Genomic DNA, 27,395 nt, shown 5'->3' with positions numbered 1-27,395 from the left:
TTGTCTGAAAGTTCTTTATCTGTAAGTGAACGTTGTACATTTAACGATAAAGTCGTTAAATGTTCTAATAAATCTATTATATAAAGTAGCCTAACATTTTTTTTGTTTGTCTGTAAAGAAACTGATAACCATTGTACATTTTCAGCTCTCCCTTCAGAGAAGATGTATAGGCTCCAAGTTTGTTTTCATATTTTTTTCTTTAACTTAATAAGTCCCTATTGGCTATGGGCGCATCCGCTATTACAGTTTCTTTTAAATTATCAATGTATACATAACATTATTAACAATGTTAGTCATGTCATGGACAGTACATTTAAAATGAAAATAGAGAAAAATAATTAGTTCTTACAACTGCCTTGACCAGATAAACATAACAAGAATGTCAATCGTGCAAAACAACGCAAAGAGCTTGATAAATTTCATCATGCGTTTTAATTGCGCAAGCAAAAATAAAATAAAACCATCAAGAAAATATCATATTCAATATTAAATCAACAATAAAACTTTCTGAAACTTTCTTTAATAAACCTTGACATTTTTTGTATTATACTTTAATATTTTTGTTTAATGTTGGATGTAATATTAATGTTGGAAGATGATTAAAGTCCCTCCACAGATTATGACGTCATACAATAGAATAGTCAATGAGAGGCCAGTATACACTATAATTGACCAATGGTAAATTTTATGCTATTGGCTATTCTATCGTATGACGTCATAATCTGTGGAGGGACTTTAATCATCTTCTTAATGTTGTAAACCTAAATATCAAGATATAAAGATTTACATATTTAACCAAAGACATTGCTAATTTGACCTAACTCAAATATTCTAATTTTGTAATACTAATCCAAAATGTATTTTTGACCGACAAAAACTTGACAAAGTGACATTAATGTCCACCGTAAAACTGCAAAGCATGATTTTCACCTTTTCATAATCACGTAAATCTTGATTGATAGTCGATTAAGTATATAGAATGCTGTCCATTGGCAGGTCAAATTTCTCAAAAATATTAAAGTTAAGCCCAACAAGTAAAATAGTGTCAATAAGAAGCGCATCTTGTCGATGAAAATATCAAATTTCAGCAGGGAGATAGACGACATTGGACTGTAAATTATTCTAGTCCACAAAGTTTTGTTTTATGCTCTCTCAATGGTTGGCTTATAAACTTTTATTGAATCTTGCTTGGTTGATTCAACTTAGCAGAGTATAAACTTTTCAACCACTAATTTAATCCTAAAGTAAGGGTAATTTTATATATTATAATTGGAGACGTAAATAAGTTTATCGTCCATTGTTTTATCCCTTACGATTCCTAAATTTTGGGTAGATAAAGCAACATTTCTTAAGCTGTTTTTGAGGACTTAAACAATAAATATGTAATACTTAGTATTTACCTGAATTCCCAGATTCCGTGGAACATCATAATTCTGGAATCCCGGGGTGCCCTCCCTGGAGGGTGGAGGATACCCCCCGGAAGAATTATTGCCACTGCAGGATGTACAGACACCCGCCCCCTGGGAAATTCCAAGTTTTCGCTTCATATCCTCTTCGTCTTGGTAACCCATAGTTCTCCTGAAATTAAATGTGTTGGCGGTTTCCCTTAAAGTGCCTTGTCGAGCACTGAAACAGTCCCTTTCTCTCTTAAATAGGGGGTGGGGTGATTCAGAGCTCGATAGGCACTTTGAGGGAAAACACTTTGAAATATTTAAAACTAATGGAGTGACTGATACGTTTATTCTTTAATAGTACGATCTTTGTCTTGAAGTCTTTAATTAAATTCATCCTAATTAAACAACTAGTATTAACGTCTTTTGTGACCATAGTTGCGAGTTTTGAAGAAAACAATAAAAATATTACAAATATGCAAGAGATAATACATTATTGAATTGGCAGAAAGTTCAAGTAAAAAACTTTTATAGTAGAAAAAAAGCTGAGTTGGGCTATACTTAATTTTATATTTTTTTACCTCAATGATCTAGGAGTCAATGGGGGCGAAGAGAGGCTCGAACCCGGTGACCTGAAGCCTGACCGCTGACTGCTTGTATCCATCGACCGCTGGCCGCCGTGCAGGTCAGGTGAGCAGGTGCGGGAGGGTGAATATCCCCGCTTGCTGGGGAGAGGGGAGGTGGTCACCTTCAACACTGTCTTTGGTTGGTCGTAGTTAGAGCTCAACTGGGAATCGCCTAAAACAAAAAAATAGTATTACTCGAAAATATTCAAATAAAGTACTAATGTAAAAATCATAGAAATTAATAAGAACAACCATGTCTATAAATAGCGCATCAATATAAAACGAAATAATCATGATTAAAATAAAGGCAGTATAAACAAATCCTTAAATTATACAGTTCCTTTAGTTCATTCTAAATATCTTACAGTTGTACTAAAATCAAAAGAGTTAAATTTATCTGACTAACTAACTAAAGAGAAGCTGCACTCTCAAATAAATATTTAGTATTTCAAACATTCTATAATTAAAGTCAATTTTATGATAATTGCTAATGTTCCAAAATGTGTATTTAAAAAGAAAAACATTAATGTATAAAATTGGATGGGCTGAATTAAAGTTTTACATCTTTTGAACAACAGTAAAATTCTCACTAATACAATTAAATTAGATGTTTTTAAACAAGGATGACAACATCCATAAAAGCGAAGCACTGAAACGGTAGGACAAACGGACATTAACACTTGTATAGTATCTGAACTGAAAAATCAGAACATAAATGTATAAATGTCGAATCAAAATTGTAGGTAAATTTGTTGAAAAACTGCTTAAAAACAGGATAATGTTTATGGACATACTTACATTTTTGGACTTGATTATAGAGTTGCTTCGCTTATAATATTGTTCTTTGTTGTCCCAGGAATCAATATACCAAAAATCAGATCAAACGGATAATTAAAACACTTGAAAATTTGTTGTTAAAAAAGTAGAAAAATCAACATGTTTAAAATGGACGTACGGACATTCTGGTAATGATTATAGAGTTGCTACGCTTTCTGAATCGTACCCAACTACTACAGGAATCATCATGCAAAGTTTGAAATCGATAGGACAATTCTAACATGCCTAAATTAACGAATAAAAGCTATCTATCTCGGACGGACGGACGTACGGACGGACGTACGGACGGACGGACGGACGGACCGACCCTAATTATAGAAAAGCTTCGCTTTTAAAAACAAAGATTTTTTTAGTTATAAAGAGTAAAAATAAAGAGTTTCTAGTCAAAGGGAACTCCCTTGCAAAATTATTTCTTGCGGCCAAAGGACGCTATCAAACCTAGCATAGTTTGAATGTATGACTTTGGCAAAGCATTTAACAACTATTAAACTGATTTCAATTAATCCACACACATTTCTTTTCATCTTAGTTCTAAATCATTTAGGTATCCCTTAATTTCAAAATTTTACTTTTTCCGCGTTTTAAATAATCTACTATTTTATTTGCTAAATAAATATAGAAACACTAGTTTAACCAGGGAGAGAGGGGACATTGGAATATAAATTACGCTGGTACCCAAAGTTTTTAAACCACTTTGTCTTATTTTTTTATTCAAAACTTAGGATACTTTTATTGAATTTAGATTTTTTTGGTTTCAAACTACAAGTGTCCAAACTTTACAACCTACAATAGTAATCTCCAAAGGAGGTAATTTTGTTTATCATCATTGGGGAAGTATATTAATTATCGTTCCATTATCTTATCCCTTAAGATCCCTGAGTTTAACTGTACGGGGAAATAGTTTGAGAAAAATACATCTACCCCCCAATTTCCCCCCCTGAAATAAAATTAAGGATCGAAGTTGTAATTGAATTGACCCAACAAGGCAATAACTGTCAAGAATAAATACATTACACACACAAACAACAAGCACATATTTCACATGAAATTGTTGCTTTACACACTTTTGTCAACAAGAGATACCATTTAGAAAATAAAGATATGTTCAAATGAACCTTGAAACTTATTTGTACAACTTGAATTTCCCGTTAAAAAGTAAAAAAAAAGTTTTTCTGTTTTTTGTAAATTTAATAAAAAATGTGAAAAAAGGCAGTAACACCTAAAAGCCTCTAAGAATAGTTAAAGTAATTGACTATAAAAGGATAAATAGATTTTTATCTCTAATGACAGCCAAGAAAATTATACTTCCCTATTTATATTGTTAACTATAGAAAAGTTTCGCTACAATTAAAGTTAATTTGGTTGTTTGTTTCTGCCTCTCAACCCATGTTTGTTCTAACTCAAATTGACTTTCTTTCCTAGATTTTTATTCAACTCTAAACAAATAAGAATATTTCTCTATTTTGGGTCAAACAAGGATGACAACATTCATAATAGCGTTAGCATACTGATATCATCATTGTATAAAAGTGACATAATGTATGCCTGTCTGTGTTTAGTATCTCGGAAACTGGTGGACCGCTAAGGTTCTCCTTTTCAGTCAAGATTTTTTAATTCCAAGGAAGGTTTATTATATCTATGGTAGGAAATGGTACTTTAACCCTCAAAAGAGAAATTGCGTTGAAAAAATCCCATCCCACCAAAAAAATTTTTCTTTATTTTTTGAAAGTATTGAATTGAATGGACATAATTCAGTAATTCATTGAGTAGAAATATTAAAAACTAAAAATCAGACGTCTATCTTAAATAGCAAGTTAGAAAAAACAACGACTGGATATGCATAAAAATAGAGTAGCTTCCCTAAAAATTCGATTTTCACTAAAAAGGACCGACAGACATTTCGTAAACATTTATAGAGTAGTCTCGCTACTATAAAACCGCAAAGTAATTTAAATTCTTAGCATCTTTCCCTCTCATTTTATTTCCTGTACATAAATATCTCTTAAACAGGGACAGATTTTCGGAGATTTGTATTGATTAACAACATTTGATGTTTGTGTCGACTAATTAACATTTTAAAAAGTAGACATGGCTGACAATTCATCAAATCAAAGACATTATTTGTATGTTGTGAACTAGTTATAAATTTCATGATAAGAATAGCGTCAAATACAATATATGTACAACTGTTCTGTTTCGTATTAGTGATAATGTCGAAGCAAATATCATGTAAAATAGCTGTAGTCGACATAAATCAATGAAATTTATATCAATAATATAGACTAACATCATTCAAATGACGTATAAATTATTCGGTGCTTAATCTAAAATAAAGTGGACACTTTGAGAGAAACCGCCAAAATTAATAAAATAAATGCCCGAATCTTTATCACTATAATTACTAAAATGAACCTGTTCAAATTCTCAAACATAAATCAATAGAATCTCCTCTCTGTTTTAGCCTGTTTTTTTTTTTTAGAGGCGACGCTACTCTAAACTTTTTCTTATCTTCGTGGGTAAGTTTGTCTTCTCTGTGTGTCTGTCATGTAAGATCTCGTGTAAAGAAAATAGTTTAACATAGCACTGGGCAGATTTAAAGCTATATGGCGAGGTTAAAGGAAGTAGGTTAAACAAGGTATAGTTTGAACTTGCTTATTACTTTTCAAATGTGTTTCATATTTAAATCACGACACAACCCAATCTTTCCAGATTTTGTATAATTTTTTGAGGAACACGACTCCAGTGACGTCATATTTTTGTTTCCCGAAAAAGGGAAGGGGGGAAGAAAAAAAGAGATGGGAGAAGAGTTTGAAGAGTTTGAAGAGTTTTTCTTCCCCCCTTCCCTTTTTCGGGAAACAAAAATATGACGTCACTGGAGTCGTGTTCCTCAAAAAATTATACAAAATCTGGAAAGATTGCGTTGTGTCTTAAATTACTATTTATTCAAAAAGTTTTGCTGCTTTTGGAAGTAAAGATTCTTGATATTTTTATAGCTACAAAAGTGATAAGGTCCATTAGGGGCTTGGGAAAGTTATTATTATACCTGGCTTTGGGCAGAAGTAAGCATTCTGTGGAAAAAACCCAGAAAATACAAGCTGCCAAACTTTTGTGTTGTTTATTAATGCAACTTAAGAATATTAACTATAAAGATCACTATAAAGTTACCTATAACCATTTATATTTTTTATACTTTACTTTTTTATTTTACTTTACATAAATAACCTTCACATTTCAAAATTATATTACTTTGGGCAGAATCTCTATTGATTTTTTCGAATACTTTTCCCAAGTTTTTTGTTGCAACTTGCAGATTTATGAACTTAGTTTATACTTAGTATGGGAATAAAAGTATACCAGAAGGCATAGGCGTCCAAGGGGGGGGGGGTAATGGGCCATTTGGCACCCCCAAAATTTTGTGAACAATACCCCCCCCAAAAAAAAATTACCCCTACCTTGGGGGTGCCGTAGGCACCCCCAACGATTTTGGGGGGGGGTATTTACCCCCCCCAAACGATTTTGGGGGGGGGTATTTACCCCCCCCAAACGATTTTGGGGGGGTAATTACCCCCCCCAAACGATTTTGGGGGGGTAATTACCCCCCCCAAAATAAATGTTCTGTATAAAAAATTTTTTGGGGGGGGTATTTACCCCCCCCAAATTGAATGTTCTTAAAAAAAAAATTTTACTGAAAATTTTACTGAAAAATTTTTTTTGGGGGGGGAGGGAGTAATCCCCGCCCCCCCCCCCCCCCTAAAAAAAGTCATAGTGTGACAACCCCAATATAGTCCAACCAGTTAAAACAGTTCTTAACCATGATAACAAAAAATTTAATAGTTTGATCATGTTTTATTTGCTTGGGCCTTTATAAGGGCTAAAACCATCCCGGGGATCTATGATGTAATTGTAAAGCACTGAAGATTCCATAAAATAGATACCTAACTAAATTAAATATTTCATTAAATAATGAAAAAGAATTTCTATAGGCGATTTCTTTTGGGAGGGTGTCAGGGTGTCTCAAAACTAGTTATAAAACTTACCAGGACCTATAAGACGCTTCACTTTAAAGTATAATCATATTGGTTCATTGGTTAGTGAGTTAATTATTGTATTTTTATGTTCTAAAGAATGAGATACTACTATATATTTGAATAGTAGTGGCGCCCTTAGCATCTAAGAACTCGTGTTTTCTAAAGGGTAAAAAGGGAGGAGAAAAATAGCCTAAAACCACTCAAAGGATTGACCTATAATATTGTGGAACCATCATGGGATCTATGTGAAGCTTTCCTAAAAAGGAGAACTCAGTATTAAAAGTAATGAAATCTGAAGCTATAGTCAAATAAACCTTACTTACTACTTTATGTTAAAGGATAGTACTTATTAACTTAATAGATTAGGTAGGTGCTTTTTTTACATAATTAAATTACCCCCCCCAAAAATTTTACCCCCGGGGTAAATTAGTTTGGGGGGGGTAATTACCCCCCCCAACAGATTTGGGGGGAGTATTTACCCCCCCCCAACAGACTTTAGGGGGGGTAATTACCCCCCCCAATAAAATTTTACCCCCGGGGTAAAAATTTTGGGGGGGGTAAAAAAAATTTCGGCGCGCTTCGCGCGCCATTTTACCCCCCCAAAACACGAATTACCCCCCCCCTCATATTTTTTACCCCCCCCCAAAAAAAAAGCTTGGACGCCCCTCCCAGAAGGGGTCATTTCTCAACTCTTTGAAGCTATCAAGGATGATTACGTCATTTGAGGCGAGACTTTGTTAATAGAGAGAGAGAGAGAGAGAGAGAGAGAGAGAGAGAGAGAGAGAGAGAGAGAGAGAGAAGAGAGAGGAGAGAAGAGAGAGAGAGAGAGAGAGAGAGAGAGAGAGAGAGAGAGAGAGAGAGAGAGAGAGAGAGAGAGAGAGAGAGAGAGAGAGAGAGAGAGAGAGGGTGAGAGAGAGAGAGAGAGAGAGAGAGAGAGAGAGAGAGAGAGAGAGAGAGAGAGAGAGAGAGAGAGAGAGAGAGAGAGAGAGAGAGAGAGAGAGAGAGAGAGAGAGAGAGAGAGAGAGAGAGAGAGGAGAGAGAGAGAGAGAGAGAGAGAGAGAGAGAGAGAGAGAGAGAGAGAGAGAGAGAGAGAGAGAGAGAAAGAGAAAAGATATTAAGAGAATGAGAAGTATAGATAAAGAAAAAACGAAGACAGAAACACACAAAAATACTGAATAGATCACTTTTACAATAGCTTCGCTACTAAAAAGTTTATGAGTTTTTGAGTACTATAAATCATTTTTAACAAAGAAGGTTTCTTTGGGCTAAGTGTTTAATGTGAACACATCTTTTCTGTAAGTCAGAATGCGCAACTTATACCGTGATACTGATCAGGTGCTAAACTATTTCTGTTTGTATATAGATTTAAAAAAACAAAAATAGCCAAAAATATTTCAGCTATTCAACAGAAGTCTCTTTTTATTGATTTAGAGACAATCTCTGCAAAAAAATTATTATAAAAAAAGTTTTTTAATTCTATTGTGCAAATAGCAGATCTGGCACCTCTGGTATTACCTGAACTTATGGAGACCCTGTCTATGGGACCATGAGCAGATCAGACAACTCTGTTATTACCTGAACTCATGGAGACTCTGTCTATGGTACCATGACCATATCAGGCACCTCTGTTATTACCTGAACTCATGGAGACTCTGTCTATGGTGCCATGAGCAGATCTGGCACCTCTGTTATTACCTGAACTCATGGAGACTCTGTCTATGGTACCATGAGCAGATCTGGCACCTCTGTTATTACCTGAACTCATGGACACTCTGTCTATGGTGCCATGAGCAGATCAGACATCTCTGTTATTACCTGAACTCATGGAGACTCTGTCTATGGTATCATGATCAGATCTGGCACCTCTGTTATTACCTGAACTCATGGAAACTCTGTCTATGGTACCATGAGCAGATCTGGCACCTCTGTTATTGCTGTTCCATGTTCCAGAGCTGTTGTTGCTTCCATTCCAGGGAACTGAACCTAAAGAAAAATTTTCCAATGAATTATTTTATCTATCAATTACCAGCTCAACTTGGTTTAACAACCAAGGATATGCATGGGGAGACAAACTCTTCTTTTTTGTGTTATTAAACACCCAACAGACAACCAACTCAATGATGTACGACCTTTTTTTCTGGAATCCATACTTCTAATGTAGTTTAATCTACATCTTTCAACAGTTTTAGAGATTTTACTGGACATACCTTGTCTTTTAGGATGATTATTCCTGTCCATGTTCCAATTCAACTGGAATTCAGATTCACTTCCACAAGATCTAAAATAAAAATAATAATTAATCATTATGTAATACATAAAATATAATTGCAAAAAATAGTATAAAGTAGACCGTAAAAAAATCCTAGAATATTCGAAATCCTATTCTGTAAAGTATCAAGATTTTTTTCTTTAGCTTAAGATTCAATAATATCTGAACTGATTCAATTATCTATTTCAAGACAGATTAAAATCTGTCATAGGATGGTTTAGGCTACTTTTTTCCCTTTCCTACCCCTTTGAATATAAAGCCCCTAGATACTAGGTGCATCCTCTAGTATTTTGTTTTGTTTTAGTAAACACCAATCTTTTAAATAATATTTTCAAGGAAATCATTTGAACAAATCAAATCCCTAATACATATAAGCTAACCTAAAGAAATCTTAATCATACTTTTAAAAGTATAAGGTAGAAATCAATCGGACTGATGATTGCTAGTTGAGGAGTAGCTGCGATATTAAATTTGTAAATTATATTCAAATAAAATGGCATTATTAACAAATATATCATTACAATTAAATATGTGCATATCTAGCAATGTCAATCTGCCACATTTAATTATATCATCACAAATGACACAAATAATATTAGAGATAAGATATTTATAATTTTATAAACTTGTATATTCATTATTCATTGCTAATAGTATAATTCTCCTTTTATATAAAAGCAGATTACCATTTCTTTCTTTTTCTTTTTTTCATATTTATTCTTTTATGGGTACTACTTATTTATACGCGTAATATTTCATTATTTTTAAAAGCGAAGCTTTTCTATAATTAGGGTCGGTCCGTCCGTAACGGATAGCTTTTTTCGTTAATTTAGGCATGTTAGAATTGTCTTATCAAATTCAAAATTTGCATGGTGATTCCTTTAGCAGTTAGGTACGATTTAGAAAGCGTAGCAACTCTATAATCATTACCAAAATGTCCGTACGTCCATTTTAAACATGATGATTTTTTTTACTTTTTTAACATCAAATTTTTATGTGATCTAATTATCCGATTGATCTGATTTTTGGTATATTGATTCCTGGGACAACAAAGCATAATGTAATAAACGAAGCAACTCTATAATCAAGTCCTAAAAATGTAAGTATGTCCATAAACATTATCCTGTATCAAGCAGTTTTTTAACAAACTTACTCACAATTTTGCTTTGACTCTTATACATTTATATTAGGATTATTCAGTTCTGAAACTATACAAGTGTTAACGTCCGTTTGTCCTACCGTTTCAGTGCTTCGCTTTTATGGATGTTGTCATCCTTGTTTTTAAAATTTCTCTGTTGATAAATTATCTCAATCTATTTTGTGTCTATTGTCTAAGTTTCCTGTCTTTACAAGGAACAATACATCCATGAAAATCAGATTAGATCATTTAATACACATAAGATGATCACTTGCCACAACAATAAATAAACTTGAAGAACATTTATTTTGCCCCAAATCTTTACAAGAGTAAAAACAAGATTTTATGATTTAAAAAAAGCAATCTTTGAAACAATTTTAAAACCATTATTTGGCTTCCAAAAGTTTTGTAAAGGTGCAAAAGACAATAGCAATAAATATAGATGGATTATAGAGTAGCTGCTTTGCTAAAAGTTGCACATGTGTAAGTGAAAATGAAATGTTATTTGTCAATTGTTACAATCATGCACATATCAACAATTCAATGAACAACATCTCATTCCAATTTTGTGTACATTGTACAAATCCCTTATTTGCAAAAACTTAGTACCTGGTTCTCGTCTTATTTTAGCAGCGCATATACCTTACTTCTGGGATACTTTATAGCATATCTTTTAAACTTAGGCAAATTAACGAGATGTGAATGTTTTTATTGAAATTACCTGCCAATCTTTGTATTAACTTAAATCAATATTTTTTTATGAAAAAATATTTAGCTTAGCTCTTCCTATTTTCCCTGTATTACAGTTTACTGTTATTTGTAAGACTGAAATTTAAACTTTGTTCTGCCAACTAAATGTACAAAAATACAGTATCTATTACAGAGTTTATTCATTTCTTGTTTTAAAATTTTTATTTCTCACAAACACTTGTCTTTTTGTTAAATAAAAAAGGTTGACAACATTTATTAGCATAAATATCTTATTGTAAAAGTATGAATATATAATTACTTGACTGTTTTAACAGTTTTTTATGTTCTCTAGTAAAGTGAAACTCGCAGCGGGCTAAAATGAAGATACACCCCACCTACCCTCTATATCTCATCCCCTCTCCTCCTACTGGATGAAAGAACTGAGTTCCATGTTAGTAGCCTAAAATGGAACAATTTCTTCTCCTGTTGGAAAGTATCAAATTACAAAACTCTATAAAATTTCAGAAAACTAATGTATATCTTTACATTTGAAACTATTAATTGTTATGTTGAAGTCCAATTGTTATAATTAAAAGAATAAGACATTTATATAACTTTCTAAAAGCAATAATTCCCATTATCTAATTTTACTATTAGGATGATTATAAAATGTTTTCAATGTTAAAAATATTAAACAAACTTAATGAGACAAGAAATGCAACTTTTGTACTACGGGATAAAAGAGATTAACTATTTGTATAAATTTGTTTTAAAATAAAAGAGGCATTATATTTATTATCAGGGGTATGGAGGAAGGGGTGCCCCTGAATATCATTGGAAAGGGGGGGGGGGGTTAAATCCCATCTCATGTAGATTTAATGTTTACCCCGCCCCCCCCCCACTTGCACAACCAAGAAGGTGTCAACATTAAAATATAAAAATACTGAGCGCTTCGCACACAATACTCATAATTCGCATTTCAAATGAATAAGCAGATTTCATGTGTTGATTAATTAAATCTATACGATGAACGTTTAAGCTTTTTTGGTGAGGGGTATAATAAGGGGTTTCAAAGTTTGAGGGGGAGGGGGGTCACACCCTTTACCACTTTAGAAGTCTATGATATAATATTTTGAAATTATTACATCCTGCTTATTTTTGAGAATGTTTTAGACATTTAAATGTGAGACAATTGACATTGACCGCATTTACAGATTGTTTCCACATTCAGTCTGTAAATTCAATAATTTATAATGCACTTTTATTGTTTGTAAAGAAGATTGTATTATAAATTTATTATCTTTCTATTGGTACGTCTGGCCGTCTATTTATTGTGATTTTGTTAAAAAGGTTTTACTAGAAGGACATATAAGTTGTCAGTTTGAGTGAAATGTTATCGTCTTTATTAAACTATTAATTTCGGCTACTCTTTAATTGAAATTTGTTATTTCCATAATCAATTAGGTAATAATATTGCATATGGAACACAAAAAAAACCTAAATGTTTATTAGGTTAGGTTGGGTAAGAGTTAAAAGAGCCTCACAAGGATAGTACATGATAGTAGTTTGCCAGAATCCTTTGCTTCTAACTGCTTTCAGTTAAATATTTTATGGTAAATATATTTACATACGTACTAAACTTTTAATTCATATTCATATTTATGAATCTTTCTATTATAGTGTAATTTTAATCTGATTTAAAACAAAAACGAAAGCAAAACAACTTCAAAATTGATATTTTTGTTATTTTATAGGTTACGGTTCTATCCCTTTTAATAATCAAGTAATTCAAAATCTATTTAAAGACCTGAAAATTTTTATTTTAAACTTAGAAATTTCAAAAGAAAATGAAGAAATTATTTTTCCAACGTAAATATATTGTTATTATAAAGGTATGGAAATTGACTTGTTGAAATCTTAGTGTACCCAACATTCAGGCTATTTAAACAGTAGGCATATTGTGAAAATGATGCAATCTAGTCATCTTAAAATTATATAATAGTAACAGGATGGCCGTTTGTTTGTACTAAAGGATCTCGCTAACCAATATTGTTCTCTGTACCATGTAGCTTCTCCTAGGTCCTGTGAAGGTCTAAAACTATTTCAGTGAAAGGTAACACTTAAAATCCGTCGAAAAATTTTCTTTTCTTTTGCTTTGTAATGTTTCTTATTTTTACATGAAAGTATTTGAGTTTTTTACCTAGAGAAAACTTGGTTTCAAGCTATTTTTTCATGAAAAGACTGGCGGTAAAAGATGCTAATATTTAAAAGATTTCTGTGAAAAGCCTAGGTGTATTATTAGGCGGGTAAAGGTGGGATATAAGATATATCAGCCAAGCACACTTCACTTTAAATATATTTACAAAGTGATCTAGGGAATAAAAGGGGTTTACCCCTTGAGGGGTAGAGGGAACTTTTAGCTATAGATTTACTCTACAATTCATCCAAACACTATGTCTTTATTTACCTAGTATTTTTATAATTATTTTACATAATCTTTTATTACTTTTATAAATGATCTATAGTATAGATGTATTTACAGATAACTATGAACTTTATTGTCTGCTACCTAATTATTTCCTGCTACTTGGCTGTGTTAATATCTTTGACACCATTGGTTGATGCTTCATGACCCAATTGAGAGTCGGCACAAGGACATTGTGATGGGGAGATACAGTTATTTAACCCTTTCTTCCAATAGTGTTTTACTCCAATACTTTTATAAACCTTGAAGCGTTTGGTCTGGCTTATAAAAATATATCTTTATCTAACCCACTTACCATTAACACAAATTAATCATTAATATCTTATTCTCCAATTCCGCTTTTATATATTTCGATAATATAAACAATCTTAAAACATTTATCTAAATCTAATATATCATATTTAAATCTAAAACTTATTTTCTTAAAATTTAATAGGTTGTTATGAACCTTGTAATAGTGTCTAACTTTTTATCTTTGTGACGTAACAAAAATCCATCTCTTTTTGAGGGGTTTCCTTTCCCACCTCCTCTCTCATTCTTCGATTTTTGTTACGTCACAAAGATAAAAAGTTAGACACTATTACTAGGTTCGTTGTTATTCTTATTATTCAATTAAGAACTAAGCTATGCCTTTTTGATATATTTGTCCTTGTGAAGGGTAAAATTGATGGGGTGGAGTTTAGAAGCATGCGTCTTTGTTATCTTTTCCCCTACATTGCTCTCTTTCAATAATCAAACATTCAAAATTGAAGTATTTTAGACATATTAAAAACATACTTTTTCTACTAACTTTTATGAATGAAATATACCTAAAATGGCCACAGATGTTTTAGGTGTAACTAAACACAGTTTGTTGTTAATTGGATTTTTTTTATATATTATTTTTAGCTTTTAAGCGTAAAGTTTAAAAGATAATCAATTTAGTAAGATTTAAAGTTCTTAATGTATGTTGGTTAGGTTAGGTTGTGTAGGCTAATAGAGTTCCATTTATATTTTAACCATAAGAAGATCATAAATCTAGTATTAAATAGTTCTCTTTTAAAATTTCATAATATTTTATGATGATGATAACTCTACTATTCTGTTCTCTATTGAAAATAATTTAGACTGTACTAAGCCCTTGAAAATTCAACAATTTTAAACAAGGGAGATTATGCCCAATTGTAGCGAACCTTTTGAAATACTTTTAAAGCAAAAGTAGTTTTGTTTGCAATTGAAACTTTGGTTGTTGCTGGTTGTTTTGTGAATGTATTTGTGCCTTGACAAAACAAATGGTTCTTGACATTCTATAGAGGAGCAGTTTTAAGGGATATTTCGACTATATACGTCTTCAATAAAAGTGGTCATGGCTGACATCATCTTGGCTTGATTTTGAAGTATTTTGTTCTATAATATTTACGTCGAGTTTACAACTTTTACAAAAGTGGTCATGACTGTCATAATATCAACTAAAGTCAAATGACATTGTAACAAAACATGATGACACAACAACCATGTAATTGTTGGAAATCTGTTTATATGCCATTTCAATGGTTTTTGTCGACACCAAATTACTTCATTCCCAATTTTTAAGTTGACTTCATAGTATCATTAAATAATAATGACCATGGCTGACATATTACCGACGAGAAGTACCGACGTAACGACATTATGCCTACATATTGTAACAGTCATACCAACATAACTTAATTATAGCATAGCTGTACTACTAATATAGTGTAAAATATTCTGTCGTCTAAATGATGGGTATTAAATGATTAGATCTAAATTGAATACTTTTATAGATAATAATCAAATGTATTACACTTTCAACGCTTAATAATGTCTTTTTTTGTCATAGTTAACAATACATTTTATTTTTATATTGTATAAAAGGGATTTTAAATTAGATTAAATCTTTTTTAAAAAAGATTTTCATAAGCAAAGATTTTTATATCAAGATCCTGTAAGTAAATACGTCTAGAAAATGAGTTGCCTTACTTTATGTTGCATAGCTTCTGTACAATCCTAACCTTAAAGGTCCATATGTATAGTTAGACTCTTGTGTTGTTTTGAAACAATATCAATTGTTTTATCAAAAGTATATTGATAAATAATTAATAAAAATCTGCTAGCAAATTGCTTTCAGTTCTTTTGTAGTGACTGTGTTTGTATTTCCGCGCTATTGGCTGATTTAAAAGACCCAATAAAGGAGAAGGTCTCCACCTGGGGGCAGGGTTACTTAAAGCTCATGCTCTTTATATTCTTTTACTTTTATATTTAAATAAAATTATAATATTTCATAAATAATTTTATAAATTGCTTAAATTTTTTTATTTATTTTGTCAAATCTATTAGGCCCTAATTTATTATGTAAGCTTCGCTGTGTGCTGTTACAGAAAGCTTTTTATAAAACATTTAAAAATATCTGTAATGAGAAATGTATTTACGCAAGACTTTTTAAAATAAAAAAACCTTTAACAATCAGACATCTAAATTTCTTTCAGTTTTTGTCAAAGTTTTTATCAAGATAACTCATTTAAAGGAAAATACAAGATAAATGGAACAATTTTCGGTATAATCCATTATTCTGCTAGTGGGTGAAATGATAAAACCCTTTAATTATTATTTATAAATAATCCTGAACCTAATTTTGCCAAAAAAAAATATTCTAGAAGCATAAAGAAAAACGAACAATTAAATTATACTACTTTAGTGAGATTAAGGTAATGAGTCACGCCTGTTTTATGAAACGGCATTTTTACTACTATCTAAATTCAAGAAATTTTATTGAATTCAAAACTTTATTTTAATCCACTTTCTTCAAATCTCCACCTTCCTATGTTTTAAACTCAAAATCAAGAATATACTGGTAGAATATCATAATCTTCATCAATTTAAAATTGGATGAAATTATAGATTCCTGAGAAATGAGGAATTTAAAGGTGCTCTACTAACTGTAAAAGAGAATATAATAGTTATTTCTCACATCGTATTATAAACGGCTTTCCGCGGATATAGAATGTACAGTTATGAGATTAAAACTAGTTTTTTTAGCCCCGAGGTGCCGAAGGCACCGGCTAAAAAAACTGGTTTTAATCTTATGATTGTACATTTTTATATTCGTAGAAAGCTGGATAAAATACGATGCTAGACATAGTTTTTTCGTATGGATGAGAACCGGTTCCTATCCACCGGATTCGAATGAATACGAGAAACTTATTTCTAATCTAGAAAACAGGTGTATCACATACACAGAAAGTCTCACTTACACAATAATTCTTACACACAGAATAAACAGGGATCAAAAGGAATAAGACAATGGCCAATAAATTGTTGTGCATCCCCAATGATTATAACCAAAGATTACAATTAGTGGGTGAAACGTTTGGGTGTTTAACATAATATTCAAACCAATCCAAATTCAATAAAAGTCCCACTAGTTGTTAAGTCGACAAATAAGAAAATGTTATTATAAAACTTTGGGAACTAACGTAATAAACAGCCCAATGTCTCACCTTCTCGCTTCAGAATAATACACACAAACACACACAGATACGTTAAAAACACACAAATTCTATCACACACATAAATTTCAAAACGATACACCCAGTTTTAAAAACACACAAAAAATAATTCTCATTATTTCAAGGAGAAAAAAATAAAAATTAAAAAAGTTTGACAAATTCGTTTTATCAATATGAAATGAGAAAGTTTCTTAAATTACACTAAAAGGTTTATTTTTACTTTTGCCAAAAAAATGTTTAGCTTGTTACTCAAATTAACCTATCCCTTTATTCCTACAAAATTCAAAAGGGAATATTTAACAGGCAGGAACAAGTGATAATGCATCTAAAGTAAAACTGTTTTGTATATTGCGGTTTCCTTTGAAGTGACTAGTGAGCAGGGGGTTTGTAGTACGTTTGTATTCTAATTTAGGTAAAGGTTAGGTTAGGGCACCGCAGATTTAGAAACCGCAGGTATAGATCCAAAATGGTTAGGAACAAATTCAATATTTTAAGCAATAAGATGCTCAAAATCAATTTACGTGTATGTTCTAAAATATTTTACCGCAAGATAATAGTTTTTTTCTCGTATTTATTCGAAACCAATTGATATCCGGTGGATTAGAACCATTCGAAAAAAATATCTATCATCGTATTATATCCAGTTTTCTACGAATATAAAAATGTGCAATCATAAGAATAAAACAAGTTTTTTTATCCCGTGCCTTCGGCATCTCATGGCTAAAAAAGCTGGTTTTAGTATTATAATTGTACATTTTATATCCGCGGAAAGCTGTTTATAATACGATGCGAAGAATAACTATTCTAAGATGCATTATCTCTTGTACCTGAAGAGAGTTAGATGTTCTAGACAATATTGTTTGTTTAAGAAATCAAGAAAATTAAGCTAAAAAAAGATTTATTGTTTAAATGAGATCGTTTTTCCCAGCATTTTAAATAAATAGTTTTCTTTTCTAAATGATTAATTATCTTTGAGCTATGTTTGATTTTGTATATTTAAAAAAAATATAGTTTTGCTCTTTATTTATATAGGCAGGGGGAGTTCAGTGTTTTGAAAAACAAATAATCATTCATGGATACATTCTCAGAGGTTTTTGGTACGTTAGAGCTTTTTAGTATTTCAATATTTATCTTTTTAGGGGAGTTGGGGGTAAAATATTTTTTTAAAAAGTGACATGAAGTAGTAGGAGGTATGTTTTAGAAATCCTATCAAGAACAGATCTATAGTATAGATGTATATACAGACAACTACCTCCCTTCATTTTTCAAAGACCTCTTTCGTCTGCTTCTAAATAATTTTCTGCTACTTAGCTGTGTTAATATAAGCGATACCATTAATTGATTTTCAATGACCCAATAGGAAGGTTGCACAAGACGATTGCAATGGGGAGATACAGTTATTTAACCCTTTCTCCCTCTAGTGTTTTACTCTAATCTATCAAGTATACCTGAAACCTTATTTCTGGTAATGTTACATACAATAGAAACACAGTATTCCCTGCTATAGGTAAGATGTATTATATAAATTAAATAAATCCTACCTGGAACCTAAATCTCTATTGCTAGAGGCATCACTGTTGACAAGTTGTTGCACAAGTTGATCCTGTACAGAATAATCTACCATGCAGTGGTCATAGAGTAATCCCAGCTATTAAAATTGTATAAATCTTACCTGGAACCTAAATCTCTATTGCTGGAAGCATCACTGGGTATATATGTGGACAGGTTGACCCTATCCAGAATTGCCCGCCTGTCCACAAGATGTTCGGGACTACTCATTCGTGTTGACTGATCATGCTCACTAAATAAAACAAGGAGGTCAATATTTGTAAAATCGAAACCATAAAATCTGACGGTGTGCCAAACGTTCATTAACATCTGTAGAATGCTAGCACTTAAAGCGGAATATTAATTCATATGTCTAAACAAAATATTATGTTAATTTGTTTCAAAATTGCTTAGATACAGAATACTATTTAAGGACATACTTACATTCTAGGACATAATTATAAGAATACATCGCTTATTGTCCTAAGAATCATTATCCCAAAAAAATAGATGGGTAGAATAGTAATATAATACCAAAAATTTTGTCAAAAATCTTTATCAAATAGTTTTCAACAAACTTTCTTTTAATAATTATAGAGTACCTTCGCTTTCCAAATCATAACTGTAACAGGAATCATCAGGACAATTATAACAATCTTACCTAAAAGCCAGAGATAAAGTATCAGGAGAATTAATGGCAAGTCCATTATCCAGGCTTGACCAAGCTGCACTAGCGTTTATACTCTTACTTCGGGATCTAGACCTTAATATAAATATTTCATTAGGCAAAAGATAAAAAAGAACGTTCTCTGAAAGGGCCTACAGAGCAGTGAACCAAACAACTTACATTTGTATTGAAAGAGGGGAAGTTGCTTTTCCCCTTTCTTACGCCTAACCCTTAGGGGAGGGGGGCCTATCTCTTTTTGGTGGTCCCCTAACCATGTGTGCTATCCTGTACCCAATACAACCTAACCTAACTGAAAGTAATATACGAGAAAAACCTTCCCTTATTTTCAAATTACTTCAAAATAAAGTCAGGAGGCCGGTGGTTGTTTCGACAGTCAATGTCATTGTTTATACCTGTTTCTCTTAATCTCTTCTCTAGACCTAACGGAGCCAAAGCCAGAGGTTATCAGAGGCGTCCCAGAGCCTCCGGAGCCGCTTGACTCCACAGACCTAAATGGATCGATACATAGAAATGGAATTTTGTTGACCTTTAACTTTTCCACAGGTCAAAATAAGTATTACTCACAAATAATTTTGACATTTACAACTTGTAAAAGAATGATGAGAGTCATTTTTGAATGGCAGAAAAATAAAAAAAAACAATATTTGGCCGTTTCCCTCCAAGTTCCTAGCCAAGCAAAGAAACCCCTAAGACTATCCCAAGCGGAGCTAAACTTTAACAAATAAAACCTGGCAAGACCTAAACCTAAAATCAACCCATCTCCGCTTTTTCAGTTTATATGGGGAGGGGGGGGGGGGGGTGGGTCTGTGCTCTACTAGACAATTTGAGAGAAACCGCCAAGCATATTTTGTAATGTGAATCTTTAAAACTCCATCATAATATTTGTCAACAAAATTGCAGGCAAAGAGTAATCAGAAAATGTATTCAAAATTTAAAAAACTAAATATGAATTTGCGGCAAAATACAAGAATAAAATTTAAATAATGTACATAAAACTGTAAGCAATAAAACAATAATATCATAATATACCCTAAAAAGAAAAAAATTAATGCATAGAGTGATTTTTCAAAAAATTGCAAATGATAAACCAATATTCTTACTTGTTAGTAAATAATCTATTTATTAAACTAAGCTATATGGATCTAACCATCCTTGTTGTCAATTTGTCTATCCGTTGAAACGTGTTTCAAAAAGTTTGCAAGAAAGAAGGACAGACAGACAAACAGAAAGGAGTGATGAGAACAAGGATGACAATATCTATAAAAGACAATCAAACGAACATTAATCCTCAATATTAGAAATATAAATCATTATACAGTTAATTCCTTTTTTAACCATTATACCAGGAATAACGATGCAAAGTATTAAATTAATAGGATGATTCTACTATGCATAAATTACCAATTAGATATCCGTTGTGGACGTACAAACCGACCCTAATTGAAAAAAAAGCTTCGCGTTAAAAAAAGAACTAGACAGCTCGAAAGAGTTCATTGCAGAGAGTGTCAAAGGAAATGAGAGACGGGGAGAAAACAAGGATGAAAATAAACAAAAGAATAAAAACTAAAACAGGATAAATGTAGGGATAAGACAGTGGAGGATAAAATGTAGACCCCGAAATAGTCAAAATTACCACTTATCTAAACTATTGGTATTCCCCCCTCCTTAATCTCCATAGGGACAAAATAAGATATAGAATTTATCAAGGAAATCAACACAAAATATCGAAACATCTATCTTAAAAAGTAGTTGCATCAAGATAATATTTTACACAACGTTTCGAAAAGACGAACGGGTATTTTAAATTATAGATTATCTTTTCTACTAAAATAAGGAAAAAGAAAGAGAGATAGAAATGAGAGTATATCTCTGACCCAATTTATGTCTTGAGTTATTTTCATTTTGATAAATATATTTTTATGACAGGCTTCAGCTCTACTTTTATTTATCCTATTTCATTTTATATTTTTATCTCAATGTAGAAATACAAGGACACAAGATTTTTAAAAAATAAATAGAACCGGTTCCCAGCCATACTGAAAAATAACGCTTATCATCGGGGCTAACAAAACTTGTTTTAATCTTATTTTTTTATTTTAATATCCACAGAAATCTGTATATATTACGATGCGATGTGATTTAATCAACCTTGTAAATTGATAATTATTGTATAAAACATGAAAATTTGAAATCAAAGTAAAATTTTCACCTGTTTATTATTATTGAAAAATTTTAATTGCAGAAATAATTAAAGTACAAGACCTTGTATATAATTATTATTCACATTTTCTTGTTTATAAATTTGTGAAGCATTTATATTTAATACTTTTTATATTTTTTTTATTATACAAAAAATATAAAATTGTTAACAATGCATTAATATGCATTCATTGCATTCCCAAATTTTATTTTATTTTAACAAGTCGTATTTTTTTATTTCATTTTAAGAATAAATTATTTTTTCAAGGTAAATGAAAATATAATTTAGGCAAAATAACCCATTAACAGCTGTTTTTAATATTGTTCTTAAATTTTGATAATGAATACAGAATATACTTGGATATATTGACAGGGGATAAATTGTCGTCAATTTAGGTTACTGACATGAATCTCATTTATTGGTCATTTCTTTCATCCAGGGGATGGGGTAAAGAGGGGAGGATGGGGTTCTCATTATTTTAGCAGCTACAAAGTTCACTTGAATGAAAGTACATGAAAATCTGGTGCAACATCCAAGTAAAAATATCGATTTGTCGTAATCACTTTTATATAATTTGTCATATCTTAACAGGGTAGGGTTAGAAATACCAGCAAATTTGAGGCTGGGGCGGTCGTGGAGAAAATTTATATTAGTTGGAAAATTTAAAAATCAATCATTTAATAGGTTTTACCTGTTAACTGTTGATAGGCTGGAGGCCACGGAAGGAGAATGAGATACTGAAAAATATTTAAAGGTTAATTAAAAGAAAGAAAAATTATTTGTATATAAATAATCCTGTTATATAAAGTACTATAGTCTTTTTATCCGAAGCTTATGATTTCATTTGCTGAATCGATTAAGCTCTCCATTTCAGGGAAGCTTGACATAGGTCCTTGGATGATTTTAGGCTTTTTGATTTGAATATTTAAATCCTAGGATATAATGTTGTTTTAGGATATATTGCTACCCACTTTCTAACCTAAATACAAAGTCCCTAGATGCTTGGGACGCAGATACTATAAGAAATTAATATTATATTTATATAAATCATGCAATAATGATATAAATATACTTACAATGTGCTCCAATGCCACCGCTTCGCTTCTTTGATTCTAATTTACCCTTGCTTGACAGATCAAACGATATCTAAAACACAAAATTTAGTTAAAATTATCAATAAAATAAAGATTCAGGTAAGAATTTTGATTAACTCACAAGCTTTAACCAATAGAGTCATGATAAAAGAATGGAATTTCTAAAAATACCATCTATTTTTAAGGAGTGCAGCTAATAATCATAAGCTAGTGTCCCTTCAACTATCACAATAGGTTACACAAAAAAATTTTCTTAATACAATAAAATGTTTGAAATTTGATGAGCTATCCAAAAGAAATGAAAATTTTGTATTTTCTTTGCAATAATAACTAAAATAAATTAATATTTATTATCAAAATTATCATACCCTTTTCTTGCTGCGATACTTATCAAGATACATGTCCTTGTTATTCAGTTTTTAATATCTTTATTTTACACTATAACTTTATCTTTTTTGTGCTACTAATTTTATCACTGTACATTTACATTCATAATGTAACATGTAATACAAATAGACAAAATTGACAAAAGTATGATGTATAGAAATGTAAATTGGGGGAAAGTAACAGAAAAGATGAGGATAATTATTCTAAAAAATAAAGGGTAATCATGTACAATCAACCGACAGACTGACTGTGATTTATAAAAATATAACTAGTTGCTGTACCCATAGCATTTAGTGGCTCTGTAATCAAAGACTAAAAAAGAACCCAATCGAATCATCGCAAGTTTAATCTTCAAACAAAAAAAATGTTTTATTGGCCTACTTAAAAAGTATTATTTATTAGTTATTGTTGAGCTATTTATAGGTCGAATGGTCTATATATTCTCAATCTTCCCAGCTCTACAATTTCAGAACATATATCCCCTTTCGAGAAGAATGAAATACTATTTTAAGGTATCAGACCTTGAAATTTTGACAAGCAATCCATCTTTAACCCAAAGAAATTCATAATTGTCAGGGATTCTCATTCTCATTCAAGAATAGGACAATGGCAGATTTAATGATCTTTCATCCTCAATACTAATGTGTTAAATATCTCAGAGTGGTAAGTAGAATAATAGTTATTTCACGCATCGTATTATAAACGGCTTTCCGCGGATGTAGAATGTACAATTATAAGATTAAAACTAGTTTTTTTAGCCCCGAGGTGCCGAAGGACTGGCTAAAAAACTGGTTTTAATCTTATGATTGTACATTTTTATATACGTAGAAAGCTGGATATAATTCGGTGCTAGACATAGTTTTTTCGTATGGATGAGAACCGGTTACTATCCACCGGATTCGAATGAATACGAGAAAAGGTTATTAAATGATTTAACACCCCTTGTCCCCATCCTCCCTGATAACTTTTAGTATTATCAGCTTTCTAAAAGCAATGAATATGATAGAGGTCAGATGGATTGCTTATTTGGAGCGAAGCATTTATGCAATTGATCCTACGTCAGACATAATCCTAATCTAAAACTATTATAATTAATACTAAAGTGGTGAGGTGTTATGTCTGTCCGTTAAGGTCTTGCTAATCAATGAACCGATCATATTCTCTAGTTTGAGACAGCTTTACATAAGACCCCATAATTATTTTGCCTTTTCTACTTTAGTCTTGATGTGGGTTTATGCTATTTTTGTTTCTTTTATTTCTTGGCCCTTTAATAAATAGCGTCTTAATGTTTTCCTTTATTTATGGATGTTTTCATCCTAGTTTTAAGTGATGCAGGACAATCTCTCGGGTTAAATACAACTTCATTCTACATTAAATAGATAAAAATATCTTAAAACTTCCCAGAATTTTATCTAGAACTTTGAGTAAACATTCCCCTTGGGGATATGACAATGAAATATTATTTAAGTGGAAAACTTTACGCTTGGTATCTGGTAAATAATAGGGGGAAAGAATTGCTTGTAGATAAATTTACCAGTCATTTATTTTGTTTACCTGTAATTATTCTCTCTAAATCTCTTTCACAATCTCTCCTAATATTAATATTTTTCTCCTTTTTCTTTTCATTTATCACTATTTCGTCTATCTCACTCTCTCTTTCTTTCTCTCTCTCATCTTTCTAACTCCTTCAATTATTTTCCTATCCATTTATTGCTTAAACAGTTACTGACCCAAAATAAGATTAAAATTTTCATTTTCCCAGTTGAAATAGAATGAAAAGCAAATATTAAACATGTCCTATTTTCTATCTCAGAATAGAGAAAATTTTAAATTATTAGGTATTCATTTTTAACAATAATAGGCAATACATTTTAAAAAGATATCAACTTAAAAAAAGATAATCTATTCTTATTTATATCTTGTCCTTTGGTCCTTTCATAACTCTATTGAGAAAAATCTTTTAATAACTTTTCTAATTTATGAAATAGGATTTGTTTTTTTTAGAAGATTCTTCTGTTTATTCTATATATAATTTTGTCTAATAATCCGCATGTAAGGCTATGAAAAAGTGGGAATTATTTGGTTGGGTCATGATTTACTAGGCTACTATATGAGATAGACTTGAATTAGACAAAACGAATAAATGATATCATTAAGGATAGAAAAAAGATCAACCATGAAAATAAAACAACAACAAAAATAAATTCTATTGGACTTCGTCGTCATTGTTTAATATAATTATTATGCAAAGAATAAATTAAAATATCTCTATACAAGAAATTAATTAATTCCTCACATAAAAGTTAAAGTTTTTATACCAGGAAGGGAGAGAACAATATTTCTTTTCATTTAATTTAAATTTACTACCCTTTCATCCCCCTATTCTTGCAAGTTACCAAAAGCCTTAGTTACATGTAATATTTTTGGGGGAGATTCATTTGATGTTCATTATCATATCCCTGTATCCATCCCTATTTTTATACACATTGCATAAATGCATATTTAACTACGAGGTATTTACACAAAACCGAACAGAAAAATTATATAATAAGCTATTAATTTTCGTCTTACAAAAGAAGAGAAAAGAAAATGTTAAGAGTGCTTCGTTAAGGAAATATCTAAATTATTATTTTAAGAAAAAGTATTCATTTTGTTCTAAAAAACTTTTTTTAAAGAAAAATATCACCAAATGCTTTGCCAACATCAAAAAATTTAGTGTTATGTTAAAATGAAAGGAGAAAAATACCAATTGTACTAAGATTTGATGTTAATGATAATATGATAATAAAATTGCCGTTTTGCATAGACACATGAAAAAACATAAAAATGTATAATTGACGCAATAGCTACTTATATGAACATATCATGGAAAAATTGGGGGGAGGGGGGGGGGGGCAGATTAATTTACACCTCTAAAATTAAACAAGACACCAAACGAAAAATTTCAAACATAAGAACAAGGGAAAGTTTAATTTATCGTTCATTGTCTTATTCCTATATCCCTGCATAAAATATAAATAATAACTATTACTTTGAAACATGTGTTTTAACAGCATTTATATTTCTGTACAAATGATTGCAATTTTATTATCAACTTCTAGACTGGTATTTCTACTAAACCTGTAAATCTTCAGGGTTGTCAACTTTAGAAACAAGAATCCCTTTTTAGATATTTCTGAAGCTTTTCAGGGTTATCAACTTCTAATCAAGTATTTCTACTGTACCTGTAAATCTTCAGGGTTGTCAACTCTGAAAACATGAAGCCCCTTTTTAAATAAGGCAGAAGTTTTTCAGGGTTATCAACGTCTAAATTAGGCGGAATTTATCAGGGTTATCAACTTCTAATCAAGTATTTCTACTGTATACCTGTAAATCTTCAGGGTTGTCAACTCTGAAAACATGAAGCCCCTCTCCTTTTCCACATCTAGTACCTCCTTCAAAGCAGAATCTGCCTCCATCCACAGCTCCATACCTCCTAAAGTTATTAATTTGATAAACAAACAGACAATATTACAGAGTGCATTTCTATAAATATATATATATATATATAGCAGGTGTAAATTATGACATATATTTGTCTATTATAATTCACAAGTAACACAAAGGTACCTACCATTTAATGATTCTTTGAATAAAGTATTTTCAGTATCAAAACATGATGCTTTACTTTAGATATGTATAAATTAGCTTGCCAATATAAACATTAGCTACTATAATACACTCTAAACCATAGATGTATTTAACTTTAAGAGTTTGGGCCTTGGTGATAAACCCACTTATGTTTGTGCAAGACTAAACTTTAGATTGACTTATATAAACTAAATATTACATTGAAACCAGGTTTAAGAGGATAATGATGCTGAGCTGGATCTTTAAATCACAGCCGATGCCTCTAGTGAGCCGATTTTGAAAGCGGCTCACCTAATAGTGTTACTGGTGAGCTGGGAAATAAAGATCCAGGTTTTATTGGCAGCACTGGCAGTGGCAGTGGCATCAGCAGTGGCTGCACTAAATGATTTAAAGATCCAGCTTCACCCCAATAAATCATTGGCTACCATGGTCAAAATCTCATACATAATTTTTAGTTTAAAATAATATCCATGTCTCATCCCTATTTCTCTGAGATTATCCCCACTTATTATTCTTAGTGTGAAGATTAGAGTTGAAAATTAGCTTTCAATATACTGGCTATATTGATTAAAATTTCATTTAGAAACTTAATAAATATATTTATTCAATCTTCTGCTTGTCTGCCAATCTATTTATCTATCTAAATATATGTATACCTAAGATCTATCATACTCCATGTAGGGAGTAAGACATGAGATATATCATATCTATCTATCTATGTGTATACTTAAGATCTATCATACTCCATGTATGCAGGAGGACTAGAGGTATATCTATCTATCTATGTGTATACCTAAGATCTATCATACTCCATGTATGGAGGAGGACTAGAGGTATATCTATCTATCCATGTGTATACCTAAGATCTATTATACTCC

The 27,395-nt window shown here is 31.3% G+C and overlaps 1 protein-coding gene across 4 annotated transcripts in view; it reads right to left on the bottom strand.

Moving 5' to 3' along the window:
• LOC145324953 (uncharacterized) overlaps positions 1–27,395 on the bottom strand; it is a 103,655-nt gene that overhangs the window by 41,544 nt on the left and 34,716 nt on the right. The window contains exons 1-12 of one of the 4 annotated variants that reach the window (XM_080167719.1): positions 27,174–27,191; positions 26,254–26,362; positions 22,483–22,552; positions 22,098–22,143; positions 19,599–19,694; positions 19,180–19,281; positions 18,643–18,771; positions 9,090–9,160; positions 8,806–8,865; positions 8,578–8,625; positions 1,973–2,189; positions 1,401–1,578 (exon numbers count right to left, since the gene is read on the bottom strand). In XM_080167719.1, the coding sequence (XP_080023845.1) occupies positions 1,401–1,578; positions 1,973–2,189; positions 8,578–8,625; positions 8,806–8,865; positions 9,090–9,160; positions 18,643–18,771; positions 19,180–19,281; positions 19,599–19,694; positions 22,098–22,143; positions 22,483–22,552; positions 26,254–26,362; positions 27,174–27,187 (1,140 nt within the window). In that variant the 5' untranslated portion in view covers positions 27,188–27,191. The other 3 variants (XM_080167716.1, XM_080167718.1, XM_080167717.1) reach the window with 3 other exon arrangements.

Source organism: Acartia tonsa, chromosome 7 (assembly GCF_053477335.1).
Source record: "Acartia tonsa isolate MP-2025a chromosome 7, ASM5347733v1, whole genome shotgun sequence".
NCBI classification, from domain to species: Eukaryota; Metazoa; Arthropoda; class Copepoda; order Calanoida; family Acartiidae; genus Acartia; species Acartia tonsa.
This window is presented reverse-complemented; position numbering and strand designations above follow the sequence as displayed.